Here is a 21,812-nt window from a genome sequence, read left to right on the forward strand (position 1 = left end):
CAGAAAAACTTTTTTAATGTATGGAATAAATTTGGCATAAAGTTGATTAAACAATTCCACATTTTAATTTGAGGGTACTAAATTATTTTTGGTTGGCAAGTTCAATAAACAAATGTAGATTTTATTCAAGGTTAGCACAAAGTGTAAGAACTAGCTTAAGTAACTTCATATCTCGATGAAATAAGCTGGAGCAAATAATTTCAAATTCATAATAACAAATCCACTGTATTTTATTCCTTTCGATGAATTCTTTTAATAACGAATTTCAAATCCTCGTGGTCCAAATTTAAACTAGTTAATGCAGGTTATTATCATCGTGAATTTAAGATTTACTCAATACGGAGTAATATAAGTTCGAAACCCTTCTTGAAATTCGTCTCGTAATTAAAATTTCAAATCATTCAATCCAAATGCACGATATATACACCGCTACGGTCACATTATTTACAGGAGTAACATTTATCGACGTCACAAATAAATTCGCCCCTACCGATTGAAACAGAAAAGAAAAAGATTGAGCAGAAAAAAAGGAAAAAAGAAAAAAAAGGCATATTTAATTTATTCAAAGGGCCAAAAAGCAATATGCATGTAGAGTGTTTCTCTCCACCACACAACCTCTACTCCTCATATATATATATAAGCCAAATGAACTCTCATGTTTTTTCTCCCACATCACACACACACACACACACACACACTACAACTTAGACTAATATATATATATATATACATACAAAATATAAATATATATATATATATATAAAAGACTAAGTACGTAAAAACAGGAAGAATGAAAGAAAGCATGCAAGTTATGTTTCAAAAGGCAAAACCCTTTTTGGCTGTAGTGTTTCTGCAAGCAGGGCTAGCTGGCATGGATATCATTTCTAAAGCTGCACTTAACGAAGGGATGAGTAATTACGTGTTTGTTGTCTATCGACACGCTGTTGCCACCATTGTCATCGCCCCTTTTGCGTTCGCACTCGACACGTACTCATTCTCTCTCTCTCTCTCTCTCTCTCTCTCAAACAATGTAATTCTTGCAAAACTGAGACTAAATTATGTTGTTTTTGCAGGAAAATAAGGCCGAAGATGACTACATCTATATTTGTCAAGATTATGCTTATGAGTCTCTTGGAGTAAGTTCCATATATATTATCTAAAAATCATTTTTTATTTATATAAAAAAAATTATGCAAAAATAAATTGTATCATTAAAAAAGGAAAAATTACACCTACACCCCTGATGTATGCTAAAATAACTTTAAGGTCCCTGTGGTATCGGTAATTACAAATGACCCCCTGAAACTTTGTTATGAGAAACCCTAACGGAATAATACATTGGATAAGTTATTCCGTTAGGGTTCTAACGAACTATTAGTTTTAGGAAGTGGTGGAAAGATAACATAGAGCTAGGGACCTGAAAGTTATTTTAACATACTTTAGGGGTGTAGATGCAATTTACCCTAAAAAAAAGGGATTGAGTTTTGATTAATTTACAGGCCAGTAATAGATCAAAACCTCTACTTCTTGGGGATGAAGTACACAACGGCGACGTTTGCAGCTGCAATGGCCAACATTCTTCCCGCCTTAACATTCGTTATCGCATGCTTCTTTAGGCTCGAGAAGGTTAAAGTAATGAGCATTCGTAGCCAAGCGAAAATAATCGGCACACTTGCTACAGTCGCGGGAGCCATGATAATGACCTTAGTACAAGGCCCGCATATTAACCTACCGTGGACGAGATCCGGAATCGACCACGCGCATCACCACGGAGAAGTAAGCCTCCATCATACGATCAAAGGTGCCATCATGATCACAATCGGATGCTTAGCTTGGGCTTGCTTCATGATTTTGCAGGTACAAAAAAAAAATTAATTAATTTCTACAAACTTCCTAATTATTAATAAACTAAAAAAAATGTATAATGAATTAATTAATTCAAGATTGTAAAATGATCAATTTTTTGGTGTGAATTTTTGTAGGCAATCACACTAAAGACGTATCCCGCGGAATTATCTCTCACCGCGTGGATATGCTTGTTAGGAACCGCGGAGGGAGCCGCGCTCGCACTAGTGATGGAGAAGGGGAATTCGTCGGCTTGGGCAATTAAATGGGACACTAAATTTCTCGCGGCTGCTTATAGTGTAAGAACAAAAATCGCATATAATATTTCAAAAAGTATAAATTCGTTTGCTCGTAACCAAATTAAAGAGCGATCTTCTTTAACTACAGGGCATATTTTGTTCGGGGATAGCGTACTATGTCCAAGGAGTCGTAATGAAAGAACGGGGTCCGGTTTTCGTGACTGCGTTTAGCCCTCTAAGTATGGTTATGGTTGCTATCATGAGTTCTTTTATCCTAGCCGAGCAAATGTTTTTAGGAAGGTAATTACTAAATAAATTACAATTACTTGGAAATTAAATTAAATTAATTTCAATAACTTAATGTTGTTGTTTTTGTTTTGTAGGATTGTTGGAGCAATTGTGATAGTTTTGGGGCTTTATTTTGTTGTGTGGGGTAAAGCAAAAGACTATAAATCGCCATTGGGTGAAGATCAAGAAATAATACCTATAAAGCAAAGCACGCTTTTGAGTGAAAATAATATTGGGAATGGGTCAAATTCAAATTTGGAAGTTGTTACGAGTATTGTGCCCAACGGAAAAGCTGTTGAAGAAGGTGACCGTGAATTTTTGGGACGAAAATGAAACTATGAAACTTTTTTTGGTTGTTGTTGTAAATCTAACAAATAAAACAGAACAAAAAAATTATGGACCCCCATTTATATATAAATATTGTTGCGTATGTACTTTAATTTGTGGAACAAATTTTTGGTATTGTAGTGAAACTCTAAACAAATATTCCACTATTTTTCCAAACGAATATTCGGAAATTTATTTGCTACTTGTTTTAGACGAATGTACATGTGCGGAGTGGCGAGTCGAGGAATTTGTTACATGGTGAATTTAAATTTTCGAGGGTTCGGGAGTGGCACTTTTGAAATTTTTTTAAGATTTTTTTGTGACAAAATCCTTAAATAGGAAAAGTAAAATTATTTAGAGTTTTTTTTGACTAATTTGAATTTTGGGTGGGCTAATTAATAAATATTTTGACTATTTTGCATTAATTTGAATTTTGGGTGGGTTAATTAATAAACATTAATTTATTTCTGATTTTACGGGCTTCTAATTGTGTATACTTTGGGCCAGAAATTTTAATAGCCCACAAGCACTTTATTGAATGCCAAGTCATATGTCCAGATAGGCCAGAGGCCCAAAGCAACTTTATTTCCGAGTTTATTGCAATTGGTGCCCCTGTATTATATCAAATTGCTAAAAAGCCACTCTATGTTGTTTTATTAGCGAAATATCCCCTATAATTTAATTTCTTTTTGCAATTAGTCACTTGTTTAGGAGGTTGTATGCTAAAATAGTTGAATCATAGAGGGGTTTTTGATAATAAAATAACATGGAGTGATTTCTTAGCAATTCGATATAATAGAGCGGTATTAATTGCGTTAAACCCCTTTGTTTCCATAGAGACTGACCAGCAATTTCTAGATTAGGAAATTTAGTATAGTTTTCCCAATAAATAAAGCTTTGGATAAATTACAACAACGTAAAGTGTAATTACACAAAAACTCTTTATGTTTGATAAATTACATCCAGACCCCTGAAGTTTGTAAATTTCTTGCATCCAATACTAACAAAAGGTTGCGAATGTAAAACATTTACAAATTGCATGGGCGGGTGTAATTATAGAAAAATGAGGGGTTTGTTTAGGAGTGAATTGAGTTCATAAAAATTCCCCAGAATGCCGAATATGCAATTAGACAATTATCCAGGGGCATTATGGGCATATCACAAATATCAGCCTTTGCGCATTCTGTTATGGTTGCTCTGCATATTGACGTTTCGAGAACAACACGAAGAAAACAGGAGACCAATACAGAGAACGAACAACAATGGGAGAATCATAGGAAGAGAAAGCTTCACATAGAGGAGAGAGAGAGAGAGATGGAGGAATTTCATATTCCATTAGGGCAAGGATAGATAAATAGTTGCAGAGAGAGGGATTTTTGGTTCTTCTGCCATTGTAACCTTAATTATACGTACACGCACACACACACATACATACAGAGAGAGAGAGAGAGAGAGAGAGATTTATATTAGGGTTGGCAGCCACAATTACATCATCAGGGACGGGGTTTCCGTGCGATTCTGAACCCTCATTTTCGTATAATAGTATTTATAGTCTGATATTGTTCATCGAGGAAAAGGGAATATAAAGGAAAATTGATATATTGGGGGGTATTAGCGTGTATTCGTTGGATACACGCAAATACATGTCGCTGGTTATACATATTTGTGCATGGTTGGAAGAAATCTTTGATGGGTTCATACACATTGGCCGTTTGAGAATAAATATTTTGGGGTCTGACTGCCCTTAATCGCCAAAATGGTAATGAATTTTTTTTATTTGGAATTTCATTTTGTTTCTTATGGGTGTTTTGTGCTTAGTTTTACATTGTTCAAGGCAGATTTTTAGTAAATGTTTTGGGTATTGTCACTGATAATGTGCTAAAAATGAATTGTTGAGCTGTTTGGAGTTGCTCAGAGTCAAAATGATTGTTTAAATTTGAATTGTTGAGCTTCGAGCTGACGTAATTAGCTTCAGTTTGTGGATGGTAAGCTAACTACGTCAGCTAAATTTCGATGTTCGACCTTTTGAAATATTTTTTCTAATTTTTTTTACTGGTTTCTCATGCATTCAGGCATGTAAAACAGGACTAGATCGTAAAAGTGTGTCTCATTTTTCGTTTGTTTGATATTTGGCTAAGTCTCGTCATCAATTGCTAAGCATAGCTCCAATTAGAGTTTCTTGAAACGTGTTTCAGCTGTGATATTCTTTAAATAGAATTAAAGCTTTATTGCTAAAGACTTGATCTATTCTGTGTTATTGTATTTGTGAATCAAATTGGCTATCCGGAATTTCTGTTTAAGATGTTGACTAATAGCAAGTCAACTTGTTCGTTCAGACTGTTTCGTCCAGTATAGCAGTTGGATCTCATGTGTGGATAGAGGACTCTGAGGAAGCTTGGTTGGATGGGGTCGTGATCGAAGTTGACGGTGAAGAAATTAAAGTAGAGTGCACATCAGGAAAAATCGTAAGTATTTTATGTTTGAAAAAAATCGTAAACAATGATCAGTTCTGATTCATTGCTTTTTTCCTTGCAGGCAGTAGCTGCTGTCGCAAATGTGCACCCAAAAGATCTCGATGCTCCATCATGTGGCGTGGATGATATGACTAAGCTTGCTTATCTGCATGAGCCAGGCGTGCTGTTCAACTTGAGATGTAGATACGATGTGAACGAAATATATGTTAGTGTTGTTTCATTGGAGGATATACAATTTTATGAAGCTATAATAAATGAATGTGATCGTTCTCTTTTTTTTTTTTTCTATTTCCGGCAGACGTATACAGGTAACATTTTGATAGCGGTGAACCCCTTTCAAAGGCTACCTCATCTTTACAGTAATGATATGATGGGACAGTACAAAGGGGTGGCTCTTGGGGATCTTGCCCCCCATCCCTTTGCTATTGCAGATGCTGCTTATCGGTAACAATACTTTGTGTTCTTCACGATTGAAACCCCTACTACTCCTTTTCTTTTTCTTTTTTTTTTAAATATATTTTTCTGGGCCCTTGTGCATGTAATGCAGGCAGATGATTAACGAGGGAATAAGCCAGGCAATATTGGTGAGTGGAGAGAGTGGAGCTGGTAAAACGGAAAGCACTAAGATGCTCATGCAGTTTCTAGCACATATGGGAGGCAGAGTTGCTGCTGAGGGAAGAACAGTTGAGCAGCAAGTACTCGAGGTTCGCATCTAAAATCGAATAAAAAAAAGGGTCAATAAAGAAGCTTCGTTTTAAGTTGTTGTTTCTCAGCCTTTTTATTTTTTATTTTCTTTTGGCAGTCGAATCCTGTATTGGAAGCATTTGGCAATGCAAAGACAGTGAGAAATAACAATTCAAGGTTGGTCTGATTGATTTAACATTTTTTGCGTTGTGGTTGTGAATTATGAATTACGATGGTTGTAAAGATAAACTTGCTCTCTTTTATGGCAGCCGATTCGGCAAATTTGTGGAGATTCAGTTTAATAATAATGGTAGAATCACTGGTGCTGCAATCAGAACTTATTTGCTCGAAAGGTCGCGTGTTTGCCAGGTGTCGGATCCTGAAAGAAACTATCATTGCTTTTATATGCTCTGTGCTGCACCTAAAGAGGATACTGAAAAATACAAATTGGGGAATCCTAGGATGTTTCGTTATTTAAATCAGTCGAATTGCTATGAATTGGATGGAGTTGATGAAACCAAAGAATATCTTTCTACAAGGAGGGCCATGGATATTGTCGGGATCAGTTCCGATGAGCAGGTATTGATCGATATTTTATTTTATTGTTTCTCTAAAATATTTGTGGACTTATGAATTATAATAGCAAAATAAAATCTCCATTTTTGCAGGATGCAATTTTCCGAGTTGTCGCGGCAGTTCTTCACTTGGGTAATATTGAGTTTGCAAAAGTAAGTGAAAGTGATGCTTCACAACCAAAGGATGATCAGTCTCAATTCCATTTGAAAACGGCAGCTGATCTCCTAATGTAAGTAAAGTACCTTTTCCGTTTTGCTCAATCTCTACTGATGTTGTCGGGAAAAAAGATAAAAAAATTAATAAATTGTGTTCATTTAGGTGCAACGAGGAATCTCTGGAAGATTCTTTGTGCAAACGGGTAATGGTTACACGTGATGAGACCATAACGAGAAGCCTGGATCCGGAAGCTGCAGCTATTAGTAGAGATACTTTAGCTAAAATTGTCTACTCGAGGTTGTTTGATTGGTAAGTAGTAACATTATTCGTTTTTTTTTTCTTTTTGCGACATTTAGTTTATTTATTCGGCACTAGTGCAAACTTTCTCAGCCTGTAATTGCATTCTGAGTCAGGCTGGTGAACAAGATTAACCGCTCCATTGGACAAGATCCCGATTCGAAATTCTTAATCGGGGTGCTGGATATTTATGGCTTCGAGAGTTTCAAGACAAACAGGTGCTTAACTGGTATGCTTAATCTTCATCGTTTACAAATGCTTAGCAAGGGCTTTGACTTAATCATATGATCTAATTGCTTTGTAAAATATTTTACTTGAAAGCTTTACAATTGTGCTACATGATCGTTTACTCGGCTAAACTCTGACGGTGGATGCTTCTTTTGACGCTTATTTGTCGTACTTGTCTTGCAGCTTTGAACAATTTTGTATAAATTTGACTAACGAGAAACTGCAGCAACATTTTAATCAGGTGTGCGTACGAACGATATTATGGTCTATACTCGCTTAATAATTCTTTCTAGAAGGTTGACATACACATTAAGGATAAGTAAAGCAGAATTTTGAACAAGTAACATTAGCTATTGGTTGACAGCATGTTTTCAAGATGGAACAAGAGGAATATACACGAGAAGAAATTGATTGGAGTTACATAGAGTTTGTCGATAATCAAGATATTCTTGATCTTATCGAAAAGGTTCGACTATAACCTGTTTCCCAGTCTCATAAATTTTCAAAAAGTTTCTCATACCAGAGCTCTTATTAATTATAAGTTAACGTGTCTTATTTCTCATGAATTAACGATGGAATTTGTCACTCTCAGAAACCTGGTGGCATTATTGCTCTTCTCGACGAGGCTTGGTATGCGTCTCTTTAAATCTAGTTATTGTATTAGAAAATATTTCCTGTAATTGCTAATTTACCTCTCTCTTGTAGCATGTTTCCAAGATCTACATACGAGACGTTTGCTGAGAAGCTGTACCAGACATTTAGAGACCACAAGCGTTTTACCAAGCCCAAGTTGTCACGTAGTGACTTCACCATCGGCCATTATGCAGGAGATGTAATAAACATAAATAAATGTTAAATTAATTACAGTATATCTTGTTATTATTATTATTAATTGCTGCTTAATGCACTCTTATTGCAGGTGACTTACCAGACAGAACTGTTTCTGGACAAGAACAAGGACTATGTGGTAGCTGAACATCAGGCTCTCCTTAGTGCTTCAAGTTGCTCCTTCGTCTCTGGCCTTTTCCCACCTTTACCCGAGGAATCTTCTAAATCATCAAAATTCTCTTCTATTGGTTCTCAATTTAAGGTTCTCGCTTATTTTTCAAGATTGGATACTATATTGTTTAAATCTCTGTCATCGTCTTTAATCCTTAATTTTGTGTAACACAACACAGCAACAACTGCAATCGTTGCTTGAGACGCTTAGTGCAACAGAGCCACACTATATTCGTTGCGTTAAGCCTAATAATCTTCTAAAGCCTGCTATATTTGAGAACTCTAATGTACTCCAGCAACTTCGTTGTGGGGTCAGTTATTTTACAAATTTAATTATCATAGTTTCTTTTTTCTCAAACGGAATTTTCTTGAGCATTTTAATATTTTACCAAAAAAATCTGTTTCCAGGGGGTTATGGAGGCAATCAGGATAAGTTGTGCTGGATATCCCACTCGGAAAACGTTTGATGAATTCATTAACCGTTTCAAGATCATTGAGCCTAGTGTCTTAAATGGAAGGTAAATCTGCGAATCAGATGTGTTTGTTCATCCAAATCCCATAAATAATTCCCTTTACACTATCTCCTATAAACGTAAAATCTTACGGTTACTTTGGATTTGACTGATTTTTTCATCCTTTAATATTTCTTGCTAGTTATGATGAGATTGCTGTTTGTCGAAAAATTTTGGAGAACTCTGGCCTAAAAGGTTATCAGGTATTGTACAACACTAGTTATTTTCTCATGGCCATTATTCTGATGCAAGGTAAACAAGTTTGTGACTGATTTTTTTTCTCGTATTTTTATTATGGAAATACAGATTGGGAAAACAAAAGTGTTTCTGAGAGCTGGTCAGATGGCAGAACTAGATTCTCATCGGACGAGGATTCTTGGAAGATCTGCATGTGTAATCCAGAGAAAAGTTCGTTCATATTTGGCACGCAAAAGTTTCATCTCGTTACGCATGTCAGCTGTACAAGTCCAAGCTTTCTGTAGAGGTACTTTTGATTTTGCTTTTCTCCTCTTTCTCTTTCTTATAAAAATGTTAAAAAATAAAAAATATAAAAAATGAGAAATATAAATATCCACAGGGCAAGTTGCTCGCCATAAATATTGGCACCGGAGGAGAGATGCTGCTGCTTTGACCATCCAGAAAGAAGCACAGAGATTTCTTGCTAGAAAAGCTTATGCACTTTTGTCCGCTTCTGCAATTCTCATTCAAGCAAGTATGAGAGGGATGGCTGCTCGAACTGAACTCCTATTTAGAAAGCAAACTAAAGCGGCTGTCCTTATCCAGGTAACTGAAATTTCTAATCTTTCTAAATTTTCAAACAATTTAGAAAGAAATGTAAATTGATTGGCTCTATTATTTATTTGTTACAGAGTCATTTTCGAGGATTCTTGGCCTGCTCTCGTTACTTGTGGTTGAAGGCAGCAACAATTGCTACTCAGTGTGCTTGGAGAGGAAGATTGGCTCGCAAACAACTACGAATGCTTAAAATGGTGAGTCCTTAAATCAGATTATTTTATGTTCCTTTTTTTTAGTTAGAGATGTTAGTCTGTTATGTTAAGACAACAGTTGAACTTTTTGTCAGGCTGCAAAGGAAACGGGAGCGCTGCAAGAAGCGAAAATCAAGCTGGAAAGACAAGTTGAAGAATTAACTTTGGAACTGGAGTTGGAGAAACAGATTCGAGTAATATGCCTTTATCAATACCTATTATTATTATTATTACGTGGAAAGTTACACGATGTTATTCATTTGATGTGTTTCTTTTAGGCGGACATTGAGGAAGCTAAAAATCGGGAAAATGCAAAACTACAATCTGCTTTGGATGAAATGCAAATGCAGTTTGAAGAAACTAAAAAACAGCTGGTTAAGGGAATTGAAGATGCGAAGAAAACAACAAACGAGCAAGTTCAAGTTCAAGAGGTCCCTGTTGTTATTGACAGTGAACTGGTTGATAGGCTAACCGATGAAAATGAAAAGCTGAAGGTGAGTGATTTATTTTTTAATTTAATTTCTTGGTTGATGCAGCATCTAATCTAATTGATAATGCTAAATTGGAAACAGTCTTTAGTAAATTCTCTGGAAAAGGGGATCGAAGAATCGAACAAGCTTAGTGAGGATCGATTAAAGCAAGCTTTGGACGCAGAGTCAAAGATAATTCAACTGAAAACTGAAATGCAGAGGTTGTTGTTCTACTAGAGATTCTCATCTATAAAAAAATCCCTTTCTTTTATTTCAAGCAACAACTTATTTCTATTTTCTTTGGTTTTCCGTTGCCAATGAAGATCAATTTGATGAAGTTATTCCTTTGGCTTCTGTATTAGGCTTGAAGAGAAAATATCGGATATGGAGGAAACTCAGGACCAGATGCGAAAGCAGTCTTTGACAAATATTCCCTCGCGGAAAATGTCTGGACGAATATCTCAACCCACTCAGGTTAGGTTAGATACAATATCTTAGTCATAGTTCCCTAACTCGTTTACATTTGATTCTTATCAATTTGCTTTCCTTATTATGCAGCCTTTGGAGAATGGTGATCATGTAAGTGTGCCATTCCATTTTTTCTATTGCAATTCTATATATAAATACACACACACACACACATATAATATATATCAGCTTGATCACTTTTAGATGCTCTTTCTTTATGCAGGAACCACAAAGTGTAAGACCTAATAAAGCATATGGCTCTGAATCTAGTAAAAATCTGAGCAAATCGAATATACAAAGACAGCGTGTATGTATTTCTCTTCTAGTTCTAAACTTTTTCTCGTCTGCTCTTTCTGCCTTATTTATTGATTTTTCGCTGTTATGTATGTGGACTAATATTTTGGGTATCCATCCATCCATCCAGGAGAGTACAGATGTTTTACTTAAGTGCATAACAGAAGATCTTGGATTTAGTGAAGGAAAACCGGTTGCCGCATTCACCATTTACAAATGCCTCGTTAACTGGGGATCCTTTACAACTGAGAAAACTAATGTTTTTGATCGGCTTATTCAGAAAATAGGTTCAGCAATAGAGGTGGTACGTAACTTTTCTCTTAGCATTTTCCGTTTTCTCTGATTTCATGTGCTAGATTTAACTAACTATTAAAAGAAAATAGTAACAAAAAGAAAAAACCACTCGAATGGCCTAGTTTCTCGATGATTTCATTCATGTTCTATATCAATATTGTTATGTTTGCAGGAAGAGGCAAACAATGATTACATGTCTTACTGGCTTTCGAATACGTCCACACTGCTCTATTTACTTGAGCAAACTTTAACAGATACAATTTCAACTCCTGGAAAACCTCCCCAATCTTCGTTTTTTGGATGGATGGTGAAAATCCTATTTATTTTATTACAGTAAACTCCATTTTACAGAATTATCACGAGAAGATGCATTTTTGTGATGATATTAATCTTAATTTTTTTTCATCCAGAGTTTTCGATCATCCCGTTCTTTCTCAATACGAAAAGTGGAGGCCAAGTATCCTGCTTCACTTTTCAAGCAACAGCTAACTGCTTATGTTGAGAAGATTTACGGAATCGTTAGGGATAACTCTAAGAAGGACTTATTATCTCTCCTTTCTTCTTCTTCGTCTATCCAGGTACGTCTTTATTTTTTTCTTTCTTTTTATGGTATTTACAAAATAAAATGAGAAAGCCTGATTATAAAATTGTGATATCATTATATACCGATGAATTCTGATATCCTTCATCCTGAATGAATTTGTATATATATATAACACGCAGGCACCCAAGTTGTCAAGTGAAAACTCGGAATCCGTCAACACTAATCATTGGCAAAGCATCATCGAGAGCCTAAACGGGCTTCTAACTACTCTGAAAAATAATTTTGTATGTATAACTAGTTACGCTGTTATTGCTCTCTACGATGATTCCTACTCTTAATCTTACAAACAAGTTGTATTTACTACAGGTTCCTCCTGTCCTAGTACAAAACATCTTCACTCAGATTTTCTCATACATCAACATTCAGCTCTTCAATAGGTATATCATATACTACCTTCATTACGTACGTATTTCCACCAGATACTCTTAAGAATTTCTTTCTTTCTTTTTTTTTTTTTTGGTGCAGCCTCCTCCTCCATAGAGAATGCTGTACTTTTAGCCATGGGGAATCCATAAAAGCAGGGCTAGATGAACTAGAACTCTGGTGTACGCAGGAACAAGAGGTATAGATAATGCTTAAATATAGGTGGTGGTGAAATTATTATTCATGCATATATCTATATATACAGCACAAGCGTACAAATTCAGTTACATTTTTTTGCTTCTCGTATATAGTACGCAGGCTCATCATGGGATGAATTAACACGTGTACGTCAGGCTGTAGGATTTCTGGTATATTCTTCTTCTTTCACTAAAATCACTTCAAACATGCTCAAGTAATCATGCAATATTTTCTTTTTAGCACAAACTTAAAATTTAGTACAGCAGTTACGACTGACTATCTTGCGCCTTATGCAGGTCATACACCAAAAATCACGAATAACCTACGAAGATCTAACTACTGACCTGTGCCCTGTATGTTTGCCCTCCTTATTTTGCTCCCACTTTATTCTTTTTTTTATTCCTTCTGCGTTTTTTTCTCGGAATTTTATTTGTGTGATATAATATTTCGACAGATACTAAGCCCTCAACAACTACATAGAATTTGCACACTTTATTGGGATGAAGACTTCAATACACAAGGCGTATCTCCAGATGTAAGAAACATTTTCTTGTTCCCCTTTTTGCTTTAGTAATTCACAGTCGACAATTTTCACCACAATTTATACTCGGATTATTGACACCGATGTAAATAGGTAATTTCTAGCATGAAGGTATTTATAACAGAGGACGCTACTGATGCTGATGCTGATGCTGATGATACTTCATTTTTATTGGATGACACTTTGAGGTACGTTGATTAGAGATAGGGGCGGTCGGTCGGTCGGTCTTCACCAAAAAAAAAAAAAAAAAGTCGAATGATGATTAATATTTTTATTGTTGTTTCATAATGCAGTAGCATCATCCCCTTCTCAGTCGACGATATTAGCAATTCTCTTCGTCAATCAGATTTCACGCTCGTAAAACCTGCAGCACAACTCGCTGAAACTCCAGGTTTTGAATTTTTATTACAGGGGCAAGGCTGAGATCTTTTATATCGTTCAATGTATATCGATTTTTCCCCGATTTTTTCATTTTTTTTTATTTATTTTTTAAATGTTTCTCCTTAATATTGATCCCTGTCACTGCCCCTAGTGTAGTATGTACAGTGGCTTAGTCAGTAGTTAGACTTGTAAGAAGAAGATGATGATGATAGGTTTAGTGTGAAAATAGAAGAGGGGCAGTTAGTTCAGTTGTGAGGATTTTCCTTAATTTATAGCTAATTAATTCATTATTTTTCAATAATTACTCCCTCTAAATTTACTTTAATTTAATGAAGAAAAAAAAATGACAAAATTACATTTTCATATCTCCAATATATTTTAAATAGCACTACTATTTCATATCCCTTATGATCACTACCCACCAAAACACGTGTCCGCCGCACAGCACGCCGTGAACCGCTCGTGGTTTTAACATGCTTCTAAGTCACGCGCGGGGGGCTCCAAGTATATATTAAATTAATGGAGGTAATTAGTGGCGGTGGTTCGTTATAAATTACAGACAGGTGGCGTCAGACTATTGGTCGGTCACTTATGGCCGCCTGTGACGGAGAACCTTGGGGTGGTCTGTATACAGCTCTGTGTTCTAGTGACTGACGGTGATAAAACCGCTGATTCCTCCTTTCTTGTAATTGTGGGACTGGACGTGGGGTATTTAGGTAAATTCACTTGCACATTGAAGAGTGAATACACAGGCCTGTGATCTGAAAACTTTGATTCGCCTCTAGCGTAGCACATTTGTTTCAACTCTTCTCCTTTCCAAAGAATTCTGTCACACCTACACATTTTATTTATTGAGAACACAAAAAAAATTGATATTTAATTGATAAGTTGATTTAATTTGAACATAAACGACGTCGTATATATGCTTAATTATCTTAAACAGTGCGCCTAATTAAAAATTCTTACCAGGCCGGAGTGCGGCGTTTCTCTTTAGATGCCGGCGGCGTTTGGACAACGTAACGGTCGGAATTAGTGATGTATTTGTATGTCGGTGCAAAATATATTTCACCTTCTTCCCACCCTTTGAACACTCCACCAGCTTTTTGTTCTTTTCTCAACTGCCATATATTATATATACAAAATAAAATTTCATAAAATAAATAAATAAATAAAATAAAAATAAAGAATTAATACTACAGAGTATTATAATATGAGTTATACTTATCTACTTTGTGGACTCAGAATTACTTATCTTATAGATTAAGCATAGTTGTACTTCCTCTTTATACGTGTCATTGTTTCATTAATGAATGCTTAGTCATTGCATGACAAAGCTTGTAAACTTTGTGTATATATATATTCGCCTCAGATGAATGAAAGTAAGGGGTAATTCCTTCAGTGATATTTTCTCTCAATATACAGCTTTGAGAAGCAATTCTTCTCGATTCATTTGTTATATTTTCTAGACTAACAATTATATTAGTTTATTCTATAACACGTTATCAGCACGAGTTTTTGCTCGATAGGGATTTGCTATTTTCGTATTCTTCTTTCTATTTTATTTTACGAAAATCCAGATCCTCGATCTATTGTCGAAAAGACAAACGAGAATGATTAGCGAATACTTCGGTATTTTATACGCTATCATTTCTCAAAGGATATGATGGATTCGTGTATATACATATATAGCTTATTTATTTGTTGAGTTGCTGCTGTAATTTATATTTGCAATTATGCTTGTGGATCTCAAGCAGTGCTATAAGCACGTGCTATATTTAACAGATCTGTGGGCCGACTTAGAGGCCAAGATATTAACTCCGAGCATGATGCTCGTCGAGTAAAAGATATAATAATCTCAGTTGAAAGTCGATTTAGAGACTATGAGATTAACTCCGAGCCTGATGCTCGTGGAGTTGGAGAAATAATAATCTTCGTTTAAAGCCGATATAGAGGCTAAATCTTAAATACAACTCCGAGTCAAAACCCGTTGAGACAAGAAAGCCGATTTAGAGGCTACACTGTTCATATAACTCCGAGTCTAAGCTCGTTGAGATAAGAAAGCCGATATAGAGGCTAAATCTTAAATACAACTCCGAGTCAAAACTCGTTGAGACAAGAAAGTCGATTTAGAGGCTAAACTGTTCATATAATTCCGAGTCTAAGCTCGTTGAGATAAGAAAGCCGATTTAGAGGCTAAATATTTTATATAGCTCCGAGCCTAAACTCGTTGAAGCAAGAAAGCCGATTTAGAGGCTAAATATTTAATATAGCTCCGAGTCTAAACTCGTTGAAGCAAGAAAGCTGATTTAGAGGCTAAATATTTAATATAGCTCCGAGTCTAAACTCGTTGAAGCAAGAAAGCCGATTTAGAGGCTAAATATTTAATATAGCTCCGAGTCTAAACTCGTTGAAGCAAGAAAGCCGATTTAGAGGCTAAATCGTTAATATAACTCCGAGTCTAAACTCGTTGAGACAAGAAAGCCGATTTAGAGGCTAAATCATACTATAACTCCGAGCATGAAACTCGTTGAGTCAAGACGTGATAATATCCGTCAAAAGCCGATTTAAAGGCCAAATATCTGAAAATATCTCCGAGCCCGAAGCTCGTTGTGTCAAGACGTGATAATATCCGTCAAACGCCGATTTAAAGGCCAAATATCTGAAAATATCTCCGAGCCTGAAACTCGTTGAGTCAAGACGTGATAATATCCGTTAAACGCCGATTTAAAGGCCAAATATCTGAAAGCAACTCCGAGCCTGAAGCTCGTAGAGTCATTAGACGAGGTAAAACCCGTCGAGAGCCAACTTAGAGGCTATTAATTACAAGCCCAAATTTAAAGGGTTTTGGGTTATTTTGTACCCACATATATAGTATCTCTCGGTTGGTGTAACCCCCGAGATTGATTTGTTTTGAGTGTATCCATGTATAATCTCTTGGATGATGTGATTCCCAAGATCGAGTTATTGAGTATACAAACATGTACGTATCTCCCTTGGAGGATATATTCCTAAGGTTGAGCTGATATTTTGATCATGCGTACATGAACAACATGGATAAATATGACTATTGCCTACTGAGATAGTGCAATTGCACACTCAATATTTAATAAAATAAATATATTTCTCGAGTGTGACATTGTGCAAGGCACAAGTTAAAATCATATCAGATCCCGTGGAGATAATAGATGACTCCGGGAATGCAACAATTATGTTGCCTGATGATCCCACGTATGCTTATTATCTACGCGAAATGTTGCATTTGCGCGTTTGCTAGCACAAATTATTAAACTCCGAGCACATTTCCCTGATTATCCCATTAAAAACATAAGAATGGATAATGCCGGAGAATTTACATCAAAAACTTTTGATGAGTATTGTGCAGCACTGGGAATAAATGTCGAGCACCCAGTAGCATACGTTCACACTCAAAATGGACTGGCGGAATCTCTGATTAAACGCGTCCAAATAATTGCTCGTACTTTGCTGATGAGATCTAAACTCACTAGTGCAGCATGGGGCCATGCAGTATTGCATGCATCAGCACTGATTAAATTACGCCCAACTGCTTATCATATGCATTCCCCAATGCAATTGGCATTAGGCTTTGAGCCCGATATTTCGCACCTTCGCACATTTGGTTGCGCTGTGCATGTGCCAATTCCTCCTTCTCAGAGGACTAAAATGGGTCCCCAACGCCGACTTGGCATATACGTTGGGTTTGATTCACCGTCGATTATTAGGTTCTTGGAACCAATGACGGGTGATTTATTTACCGCTAGATTTGCGGATTGTCATTTTGATGAGACATTATTTATACCGATTGGTAAGGATATTCAGAATATCCGTGATAGTGATAAACAAAAAACCAATCGAGAATCTCACATGGTGTGAGCAACATTTATCTCATCTCGACCCACGTACCTCTGAATGTGAAAATGAGATCCATAGAATCATTCATTTACAAAATATTGCCAATAGACTTCCTGATGCATTTAATGATGCCAGTAAAGTTACGAAGTCTTATATTCCAGCTGTGAATGTTCCAGCTAGGATCGCTGTTCCTGAAGAACATGTGAAAATGAATGATGATCCCCCACGACAAAAACGGGGTAGACCAATTGGATCAAAGGACGTTGTTCCTAGAAAAAGAAAGGGGAAAATTGATGAACCTTCGAACCAAGTGGTTCCTAGTGAGAATGCTCCAGATGAATCTGTTGAGCCTGATATCGAAAAAGCGATATCAAATCTCGAGAATACCGAGAATCCCATAAGTTATTTCAATGAAATATGGGATATAAATGAGATAATCATCGATAATATTTTTACATTCTTTAATTGATCATCAATAGATTGTCTACGATGATTATTAAAGTGAATAATGACTCACTGTTTTGTAATGTTGCAGGTACATCTTGTTTATTTACCAAACAAGCATGCCCAATTAACATAATTATGTTGATTATATATTACAGATAAAAGGCAGATATTGGTATACAACATTACATGAGAAGAATCGAGATGGAGCAAGGTTGATAGATCACCCCAGAGGTTGCTCAATTTCAGGGGGAGCAATAGTGCGCTGCACTCTTTTTGCCTTTTGACTGGTTTTGTCCCATTGGGTTTTCCAGCAAAGGTTTTTAACGAGGCAGCTTCTGCACACGGCTTGGATTGAGTTATGCACTCTTTTTCCCTTCTGACCGGTTTTGTCCCACTGGGTTTTCCGGCTTGAGGTTTTTAACGAGGCATATACTTGAACTTCACTCATCCAATTTAAAGCCGATACAACAATGATGCTTCGTCCAAGGAGGAGTATTATAATATGAGTTATACTTATCTACTTTGTGGACTCAGAATTACTTATCTTATAGATTAAGCATAGTTGTACTTCCTCTTTATACGTGTCATTGTTTCATTAATGAATGCTTAGTCATTGCATGACAAAGCTTGTAAACTTTGTGTATATATATATTCGCCTCAGATGAATGAAAGTAAGGGGTAATTCCTTCAGTGATATTTTCTCTCAATATACAGCTTTGAGAAGCAATTCTTCTCGATTCATTTGTTATATTTTCTAGACTAACAATTATATTAGTTTATTCTATAACACAGAGCAATTTTTAATTAATATTTTAATTTTCATGCACGTACCTCGTCTTTCTCTAGTAGGGATTGCCAATCACTCCTTTCGAGTAGCTCATACGTGTCACCACACGAACTTGATGCAAGCCGATAATTCAAATCCCCCAGCCATATAATCTTGCTATAAAAAAAAAATAATAAAAAAATTGAGGTTCAATATTTAATTTATCAATATTAAACAATTATTAATCAAAGTGTGCAAAAAAAAAAAATTTAAACAAAGAAACAATTTGAAATTGAACTTACTCGTGATCCAAAATATTATCCGGTGGAATTGATTTCCCCGGAATACGATACGAATGAGAGAATCTCGTTCTCTTCAAAATCTCGATCACATCCAAATTTCTTCTCATCGCATCGCCCTCTTTCTCACCCGACGTTAAGTGAGTGCACACGAAGCAAAACGCCGTTTCACGCAATATCATGCTTATAGATATTGATCCCTATTATTAAATTACAAAAATATATATATTTATTTAAAGAAAATCAAGAAGATTAAACTATAGAGATTTATTATTTTTCGGGTACAAGTAACAATACCTTATTTCCGAGGTACCCCATGATGCCTCTCCCGACACACGACACTTTCAAACTACTAACGTGCTCGTGTAAATCCTCGCGTACCCACACGCATAAAAATATACCCACCATCTGCTTACTGCCAACCAAACGGTACTTATGTTTTTCCGGCTCGTCGGGCGGGTTAGGTGAACCCGACCCGTTTTGGCTGGATGGTGAATTGGATCTTAGGCTCGTGTATTTTCCGAAATTACCCTTGTGTTCGATTAGGTCGTCTTCGAATGAGAGTAGATCCGAGAAGCTGATTCTTGGTTTCGGATGTTGATCATTCGGACCAAGGGACTGTTTGGCGGTAAAATTAGCCGAGTTTCGATTTAGAGCTTCGCCGATTAACGATAGCCATCTTGAAGCTGGACCACAGTCTTCGGGTCCTAGTACATTGCCTGCATTTAGAGGTACAATCTCCTGGAACCTGATTATAATGTTGCATTCCCAATAAATAAATCAATAAATAAATATAGATTCTTTTTCTTGAATTAAATGCAATAAAATGAAATATTTAAATTGATGAGGAGACTATTACCCAAGTACATAAATGTGGGAGGGTGTTTTGGTCTTTAACCAATCTCCTAGGTTTAATCCATCGTGGGGTGACTTGCCTCCTACGTTCCATGTTCCCACGAACATACTATAAAATAATTGTAAAACAATTAATTTTGATTCTTATTTTATATATATATACTTTCTAATTTTAATTGAATTATCATTTTAAAATTGAAAAAAACTAATTATTTAATATAACAATTGAATAGAAAAAAATGTACTCACTTTATAATAGTTCAAGAGTTGACTCGTCATGAATTTTGAACTTTTTAATGCAATAATTTAATTTCAAAAAGTTAGTAGAGTTTTTTTTTTTTTTTTAATTAATTACAAAGATGCCATTAAAATTAAAAAAGAAATTACAAATTTGAGCAACAGGACATATGCAAGAAGGTTTTTTTGACCTTACCTGAGATCGAGACTACTAGTAGTGGGTGTTGCTGGCTGATTGAATCCTGGCCGTTCAATTTCGTTGCTCGTTTGCATCAACCATTGTTCTGATACAGGATCGTATTAGTACTCTAATTACTGACTAATTACAAAGCTAAATACAGAAGTATAAATGTCATCTGAAATTAAACAAAATTTAACCCCATCCACGTGGCACAAGAGATAAACATCAGCTTCATTTAACTGTCCCAACCAATTGTAAAATGAACCAATAAATATTTGTAATCAAAATTCAACCAAAAAAAAAAAAAATATTGGAGTAATATATTTGTATTAATTGCATACCAATAGAATTAATTTTCAAATTGTAGCTTTTATTATTCTACAATAACATTATTATTCAATATACTATTTCTAAAAAAAATTTGAGTCGAATCGAGATAAATTGGAGGTCGGATTTACCCGATAATTCTTCGGGTACGACTACATAGTGTCCGTCGTCCGAGCAACTCTTCCTCCTCCTTTGTAATAGAGCTGATATCGTAAAATTCATAATTTACCAAATCTTATAAACTCAAAATTGAAATTAAATTAAATAATTAAATAAATAAAAAATGTAAATGTACCATTTGATCTATAATCTGAGAGAAATTCATCTCTGCCATTTTTTATATTCAACCATTTTCTGGCCACCACTTTAGGCCACGAAGACTGCAGCCAAAAAAGAAAATAAATAAATAAAAGAATATACAAATCAGCATTACTGTAATTTTCTTTAACAAATAAAATAATAAGAAATAACATATAATCTCTTTGTATTTTCTAATGTAATTAATTACCTTAGGGTTTTTGGCTTCTTGTCTCATTGATTTATGCCCCCAAAAATGAAGCTGATATAATAACAATGGGGTCAATCCCTGTTTGAATTATTCATATAAATAAATAAATAAATAAATAAATAAATAAATAAATAAATAAATAAATAAATAAATAAATAAATAAATAAATAAATAAATAAATAAATAAATAAATAAAATATTGGACGTCGACAAAGAAGTATTATATAACTAGAGTTGAAATATGTCAAAACTGCTGAATTATATATTTATTTATTTTTAATACTATAAATAAGCAATAAATGGAGTGTTCAACGGTAATTAGAAAAAAAAAATAAAATAAAAAATAAGCCAATTGCAATTTGCAGGAGAAATGGAGGCAGCATGAAGAAGGATCTAGGAAAAAAGAAACAGGGGCAAAACAGGATTTTTTTTGAAAATATGGAAGTTGCATGCAAATATGTAGACTTTCATGGACCAAATAAATAAAATAATAAAAAATAAAGGGTAGATGAGAAATTTATAATATAGTAATGTGGAGACTTTACAGAGATGAAGACAGGGTGGAGAAGATGAATTAATTTAGGAAAATATATCAAAAGATGGTAGCAAATTTTGCTTTTTTTTTTTTTTTTTTGTTATCTTTCTATATTGGAGATCAAATCTTCATTTTCAATTAATCATAAATAGATGTGTGTGTGTGTGTATAAAAAAAAAAAAAAAAAAACAGGGGATGTTTGAAGAAGAACATAGGGGCGCAGAATAGCAGAAAAACAGAGGAGTGGCAAAAGTAAAAGGCGCATGTTAGGAATACGGTCAACGAAGAATGGAGATGAAATCCAAGTACAAACTTACATGAATGAATGAATGAATGAATGAATGATGTTTCCCTTTCAGTAGTGCTGTTTGTTTGCAGAGAATAACAAAGAAAAGGAAAGAAAGATGAGAGATTGGAAATAGCAAAAATAGTATTGGATGGAGCAAAAGGCAGATGATATTTTGGGGAGGCGTTCCTCGGAAAAACAATAAAGTTGAACTTCTCTCTTCTATTTATACTCTCAAGAGCTTGTGTGTTTTTTTGTGTGTGTCTCTGTGTGTGTA

At 35.2% G+C, this 21,812-nt stretch overlaps 3 protein-coding genes across 4 annotated transcripts; 2 read left to right on the forward strand and 1 right to left on the reverse strand.

Moving 5' to 3' along the window:
- The first annotated feature begins 667 nt into the window (after positions 1-667).
- On the forward strand, positions 668-2,876 carry UMAMIT12 (nodulin MtN21 /EamA-like transporter family protein). Its single transcript, XM_012976521.2, has 6 exons — positions 668-987; positions 1,074-1,136; positions 1,500-1,857; positions 1,983-2,144; positions 2,233-2,384; positions 2,468-2,876. The coding sequence occupies exons 1-6, from the start codon at positions 791-793 to the stop codon at positions 2,703-2,705; spliced, it is 1,170 nt and encodes a 389-aa protein (XP_012831975.2). The 5' UTR covers positions 668-790; the 3' UTR covers positions 2,706-2,876.
- Positions 2,877-3,714: 838 nt separating this feature from the next.
- LOC105952922 (myosin-8) lies at positions 3,715-13,525 on the forward strand. Its single transcript, XM_012976520.2, has 38 exons — positions 3,715-4,458; positions 5,036-5,164; positions 5,235-5,378; positions 5,472-5,617; positions 5,721-5,877; positions 5,976-6,034; positions 6,127-6,436; positions 6,526-6,662; positions 6,752-6,898; positions 7,003-7,104; positions 7,298-7,355; positions 7,479-7,580; positions 7,707-7,744; positions 7,820-7,946; positions 8,034-8,204; positions 8,293-8,424; positions 8,522-8,631; positions 8,768-8,828; positions 8,932-9,109; positions 9,203-9,408; positions 9,495-9,614; positions 9,707-9,805; positions 9,890-10,105; positions 10,184-10,302; positions 10,444-10,555; positions 10,640-10,660; positions 10,773-10,856; positions 10,974-11,147; positions 11,310-11,444; positions 11,548-11,715; positions 11,861-11,965; positions 12,048-12,118; positions 12,207-12,303; positions 12,416-12,472; positions 12,599-12,655; positions 12,757-12,837; positions 12,937-13,031; positions 13,137-13,525. Exons 1-38 carry the CDS (start codon positions 4,456-4,458, stop codon positions 13,264-13,266), a joined length of 4,458 nt encoding a protein of 1,485 aa, XP_012831974.2. The 5' UTR covers positions 3,715-4,455; the 3' UTR covers positions 13,267-13,525.
- LOC105952921 (type I inositol polyphosphate 5-phosphatase 8) lies at positions 13,493-21,729 on the reverse strand. 2 transcript variants are annotated; one of them, XM_012976519.2, is made up of 11 exons: positions 21,567-21,729; positions 20,715-20,765; positions 20,502-20,586; positions 20,338-20,409; positions 19,895-19,982; positions 19,466-19,570; positions 18,904-19,354; positions 18,610-18,806; positions 18,373-18,484; positions 14,191-14,342; positions 13,493-14,059 (listed from the first exon to the last, which is right to left on the reverse strand). In XM_012976519.2, the coding sequence occupies exons 2-11, from the start codon at positions 20,739-20,741 to the stop codon at positions 13,810-13,812; spliced, it is 1,539 nt and encodes a 512-aa protein (XP_012831973.1). In that variant the 5' UTR covers positions 20,742-20,765; positions 21,567-21,729; the 3' UTR covers positions 13,493-13,809. The 2 variants fall into 2 exon arrangements, with proteins under 2 accessions (XP_012831973.1, XP_088681034.1); XM_088824908.1 differs by having other exon boundaries at positions 20,715-20,792.
- Between the last annotated feature and the right edge of the window lie 83 nt (positions 21,730-21,812).

Source organism: Erythranthe guttata, chromosome 10 (assembly GCF_056151865.1).
Source record: "Erythranthe guttata isolate IM_541 chromosome 10, IM_541, whole genome shotgun sequence".
Classification (NCBI taxonomy): domain Eukaryota; kingdom Viridiplantae; phylum Streptophyta; class Magnoliopsida; order Lamiales; family Phrymaceae; genus Erythranthe; species Erythranthe guttata.

Excerpts from the sequence above, each read along its gene's own strand:
- UMAMIT12 (XM_012976521.2), top strand. The coding sequence starts at position 791 with ATGAAAGAAAGCATGCAAGTTATGTTTCAAAAGGCAAAACCCTTTTTG. Across the intron at positions 988-1,073 it reads TTTGCGTTCGCACTCGACAC|GAAAATAAGGCCGAAGATGA; the intron begins GTACTCATTCTC and ends TTGTTTTTGCAG. Across the intron at positions 2,145-2,232 it reads TTCTCGCGGCTGCTTATAGT|GGCATATTTTGTTCGGGGAT; the intron begins GTAAGAACAAAA and ends CTTTAACTACAG.
- LOC105952922 (XM_012976520.2), top strand. Across the intron at positions 5,618-5,720 it reads ATTGCAGATGCTGCTTATCG|GCAGATGATTAACGAGGGAA; the intron begins GTAACAATACTT and ends CATGTAATGCAG. Across the intron at positions 6,437-6,525 it reads GGATCAGTTCCGATGAGCAG|GATGCAATTTTCCGAGTTGT; the intron begins GTATTGATCGAT and ends CCATTTTTGCAG.
- LOC105952921 (XM_012976519.2), bottom strand. The coding sequence starts at position 20,741 with ATGAGACAAGAAGCCAAAAACCCTAAG. Across the intron at positions 18,485-18,609 it reads GATAATATTTTGGATCACGA|CAAGATTATATGGCTGGGGG; the intron begins GTAAGTTCAATT and ends TTTTTTTTATAG. Across the intron at positions 14,343-18,372 it reads CCCTACTAGAGAAAGACGAG|TTGAGAAAAGAACAAAAAGC; the intron begins GTACGTGCATGA and ends AATATATGGCAG.